At 33.6% G+C, this 4,830-nt stretch overlaps 1 protein-coding gene across 1 annotated transcript; it reads left to right on the forward strand.

Moving 5' to 3' along the window:
• The first annotated feature begins 775 nt into the window (after positions 1 to 775).
• LOC134800685 (uncharacterized) lies at positions 776 to 3,502 on the forward strand. Its single transcript, XM_063773168.1, has 2 exons — positions 776 to 920; positions 3,336 to 3,502. The coding sequence occupies exons 1-2, from the start codon at positions 776 to 778 to the stop codon at positions 3,500 to 3,502; spliced, it is 312 nt and encodes a 103-aa protein (XP_063629238.1).
• The last annotated feature ends 1,328 nt before the right edge of the window (positions 3,503 to 4,830 follow it).

A 4,830-nucleotide genomic window follows, 5' to 3' on the forward strand; every position in this document is an offset into this window, starting at 1 on the left:
GTATCAATAATGCTCCACATTGTCAGGTCATCTCAGAGTACTAACGTCGTCGAGCTTATTATTAAACTGCAACATGTGCTTAATTCTATTAAAATTAACAAAGTAGAATTCTTTTCCAAACACAAAAATCAAAACTGGATGTGGGTATTCGTGATTTTTGTTGTCTACATTTTTAATTGGCTTTCTGCTTGTCAACATTATGGATGTCTTGACCTGTTGGTGAATGTAATATTAACAGTACCTATGTTGATTTTTGACATGTACGTAGTTATCGTTACTCGTACTGTTGTAATGATCAAAAACGAGCTACGTGCCTGGAATCATATAATGGAAGAGTATAAAAATATATACATTACACCTCAAGATAATATTATAAATGTATCTGTCTCGGAAACCGATATGTTCGATGCATACGTTAATGTGATAAAAGCATTTCGTTTATGTAATAAAGTGTACCAATTCTCGGTAAGATGCAGTAATAATAATTGATTGATGGCATTTTGTGAAATTATAGAGCCCTAAAAGTAGTCTGAATAATGAATAAAATGTACCATTTACTTTTCAGTTTACGTCTTATGGATTCCAAACCTTCATGCATATTTTAGTAACCTTGGAACTAGGACTCGAAATTGGAAAATTAAGTTCCGAATTAAGTGTCGTGAGTTTATAAAAAATCATCCTTAGTCAAATTACGTTTAAAACATGCAGTGTGTCTGTATATGTTTGACTATCCTCGTAATGTGAAATCTGTTTTTTTTTTTAGTATCAATCTATAATGGTGAAAATTATGTCCTTTGTTTGGAATATGAAGAGTTTTGTGTTGATGGTAGTATTGAGCATCGCATGCGAAAATTTTTATAGATCTACGAAGACTGCTGAAAGTTCTTGCGCCCAACTTTTGCGTTACAGTAAATCTGTCGGTTAGTATGAGACTCATTTTATAGTAGGGTCAATTTTTGAAGAGGGTGTTTTTTCGACATTTGTATGGCAATTTTTTATTTTTGGAAAATCAGATTTATAATCATCGTTTTAGAAAGGGTTTTTAACACCAAAAAATATACTGTACGAGGCACCACTCTCCTTTTTATAGTTAGCTAGATATGGACGTTTAAACATCGACATTTGTATGGCACTATTTAGCCATTTGTAAGGCGCTTTTGACATGTATATGGCATTTTTTCGACATTATATTGCAGTATCAACATTTTTATGGCACTATTTATTGTTTTTGTGGCATTTGTAAGACCCTGACAACATTTGTATGACACCTTTTCGACATTTGTATGGCAGTATATCGACGTTTGTATACCATAATCGACATTTATATGGTCAAAATAGCCGTACAAATGTCGCCATACAAATGTTGCCAATAATATTTTTTTGCGATATTTCCTACACAATATAACCGATTCACTTATTCATTTTACGATATATTATAACACTGTATTTGTAACTGTTATTGTAAAATACACATTTTTATTTCGACTGTATACCAACATATTAAGCGTCCATACAAATGTCGTTGTAGTTGTACCAAAATATATCGAAGGAGATTTTTGCCTGTTTTTATATAAATAAAACTGCTTCCACGTCCACATTCGATGTTGATCGACGCCCAACTAACCGCACTATTGCGTCGTAAATTTAATTTAACCGTTATTCAATAGACAAAGAAAATTTTGGGAAGTATTTTTAAGTCATAACAAAACAAGTGCCGCGTGGGACAACGATAAAAAGGCTTCCCTTGTTTTATTAAATAACGCATTAAATTATCGAAATTATTAAATCCATTCTCTAGAAAATGCTCTTTATAAAAATATAAAGTTATTCATAATACGTTGCCTACATCCAAAGTTATGATTTTTTTATTGGGTGTGTGCCGCCACTGGGACACGCAAAAAACGGCAAATTTCGCCGTTTTTGGAACTTCAAATGCGATTTTGTCAGAAACAAATAATATTTAAGGTACAGTTGTACATTAATATTTAAAGTTCACAATACATTGGATGAAAATATATACATACCCAGTCTTTTAGTCCTATGGACTTCGAGTTATAGCTGTGGGACAGCAAAAAATGCCTATTTGAAAATTGACCCAGTAGGTATAGTTTAGTAGTTCTTCCAAATTGAATGCATGAATCTCGAACTATGTTGGTGTTAAATGTAAAATGAGTTCCTAGACAACAAGGACAAGGTTGAAAAATAAATATGAAGCAAATCAAAAAAGTATTTCTAATACAATTGCTCAAAAAGTTTAGTTTATGTAGCTGCAAATCGTGCGTAAAGTTTGATTTTTTTACACTAGTGCTATAAAGTAATCTGATTGATACTTTTTAAATAAATGAGTATTATGCGAGACCCGCTTATAAATGACCCACCTGATCAACGCGCGATTGGGCATAAAGGAGTATTATGCGAGACCCAATAGTATTACTTAATGAACAACGCGCGATTGACTGAAGCTGTCTTTTGTACACTGCATTTAAGAATATAAATGTCATTAATTAGGTATATATCAATATAAAGAAATAAAAAAAGATTCATGTTTTTTTACATAATTATTTGTTCTGAAACAATAATACAATTTCTCTTCAATTGGCATAATGCTGACAACAGTGACAACAGAATCCACGTTGAAAAAAAAATGGCAATTAAAAGTAAAACATTTTTATTCCATTCCTGCCTTTTTTATTCAACATTTAAGTGATTTATGTTTGTAATTGCCACGAACGTATCATAATTCATAAGTTATTAAATAAAAATGAGTGATTCAGACGATTTTGGAGTTAATTTAACGCCACCAGATATCAAAGCAAAGGCATCCGTTGCAAGTGACAGTATATTACCGGAAAAATCGAAAGCATTATACATTGCTGCCTATGATCATTTTTCGCAATTGTATTAAAAAAACGTTGTTCGACAGAGACGTGAGGAAGTGACATTTTCACTCGTCCCGAGTCTTGACCCCCTCGGCTCGGGTTAAGAAACCTCGGTACTCGTGCAAAATGACATACTTCTCGCACTTATATCGAAAACTACTATTAAGTACGCGAGTGTTTATCGTTTGCCATACTGAAAGGCGTGGGCCATACTGAAAGTTTCTGGATTCTGATATATGAGACGACTTCTTTTTTCTAAGGGGCCAGATCCAGGAATTTTCAGTATGCCCGTATATACTGTATTGTATATCAGTTAAAATTACACAAGCAGTCAGTCTTTCTAAATTTACTATCTACCACTGTAAGGACGTGTCGATCTTACTGGTACAAGTGACTTTTGTTAACATTTTTTTTAAACAAATAACAATGAGTAATATTGTTATTCAATATTTTTAGAAATGCGCAAGACTTGCAAGAACGTGTTGCGTTTGAACCGCGCTTCGCTTCGCAAGATGTCGGCGTTCGGCGTGTTCGAACTCGACGCAATGTTCCCGCTGCGGCTGCTCACCGCACTCGTGGTTTACATTGTCGTGCTACTGCAGTTTGCCTTTCTGTCGTCCTAGAAACGACCTACCTAACCTAGACATGGCTGGTTTTTTTTAATTTTATCGAGATCTTTTATAACGTTGGGTTAAGCTTGCACAAACATTTATTTATTATTTTACTTATAATTATAATTAAGTTATTAACGCCATAGCGTTTATTAGGGGGTGGGACATAAGATTAGGGAGAGGACCTCTGATGCTCGCGTGGGTTCGTACCTGGTGCAAAGGTTGGCCATCGCTATCCAACGTGGTAACGCGGCATGTGTGATGGGCACCTTTGCACCCGGGACAGCTCGCGGAGGTTTTTTTGGGTAGAATATTTTATTTTGTAGTTTATTAATTAATTTAGATACTACTAAGTATTTTTTTAAGGATTGTATTTACCATTAACTACGTTATTTACTAATAAAGTTTGCTGATTAAGTTATTTATATTTAAATAGTTTCATTGAATGAAATAAACTTTGAACATTGAAATAAATTAAAAGTGGAGATAGGTCGTCTCCTGCAGGAGTTGTGTCGTCTCCTGCAGGAGTTGTGTCGTCTCCTGCAGGAGAGGGGTCCAGCCCCGCTCCGGGTCGTTCCTGGCGCAGAGCTTATCCACACTAATAATACCGCAACAGTAATGTAGCTTCACATTCACTTCAGTGTAGCGAGTACATAAAGGGCGTGGCCCGTAATAAGAGCAAATTAAAAGTACATACCCTTTAATTAATCAGGAATTAAGTCCAAATAGTTTCAATTAATTAAAATGAAAAAATATTTTTTTATTATCTTCTAACAAAATTAATCGACCCAGTAATGTACTGCAGACATTATGTGTCCAGTCGGATTACTTGACATTTACGATCGTTGGTAATTTGCCACTGGATTGGCAGATTTGAATTACTACTGAATTATCTATTAATAAATTTAAGAATTATGTAAAGCGTAAACTTATTTCTAAAGCTTATTATACCACACAAGACTACATGAATGATATTACAACGTGGGATTAATTGTTATTCGAAATGATTATTTATTTATTAGGTTTATTTGATTATTGATGAGGAAATGGATATTCCGATGTAATACTATTAGGTCCTTACCTATGAAATTGGCGTTTTTGTTCATAGATATAAGTCTGATCCTAGTTTTTTTTTTTTTACAAAAGTACATACACAATTACAATAAAACTACAATATGATTTCGCCAAACTGCTTGACAGCAATTAATTGTTATTTTTTATTGTTAAGTGTTCAGAATTAAGCCTTGAAAATAGGTCTTTTCATGTGCTGTCGGTTCGAGTATTAAAATTACTTATATTTTTCTAATGGTACCAATTTTCAAGAAATGGAGATATTGAAA

The sequence above is a fragment of the Cydia splendana genome, chromosome 20 (genome assembly GCF_910591565.1).
Source record: "Cydia splendana chromosome 20, ilCydSple1.2, whole genome shotgun sequence".
Classification (NCBI taxonomy): Eukaryota; Metazoa; Arthropoda; class Insecta; order Lepidoptera; family Tortricidae; genus Cydia; species Cydia splendana.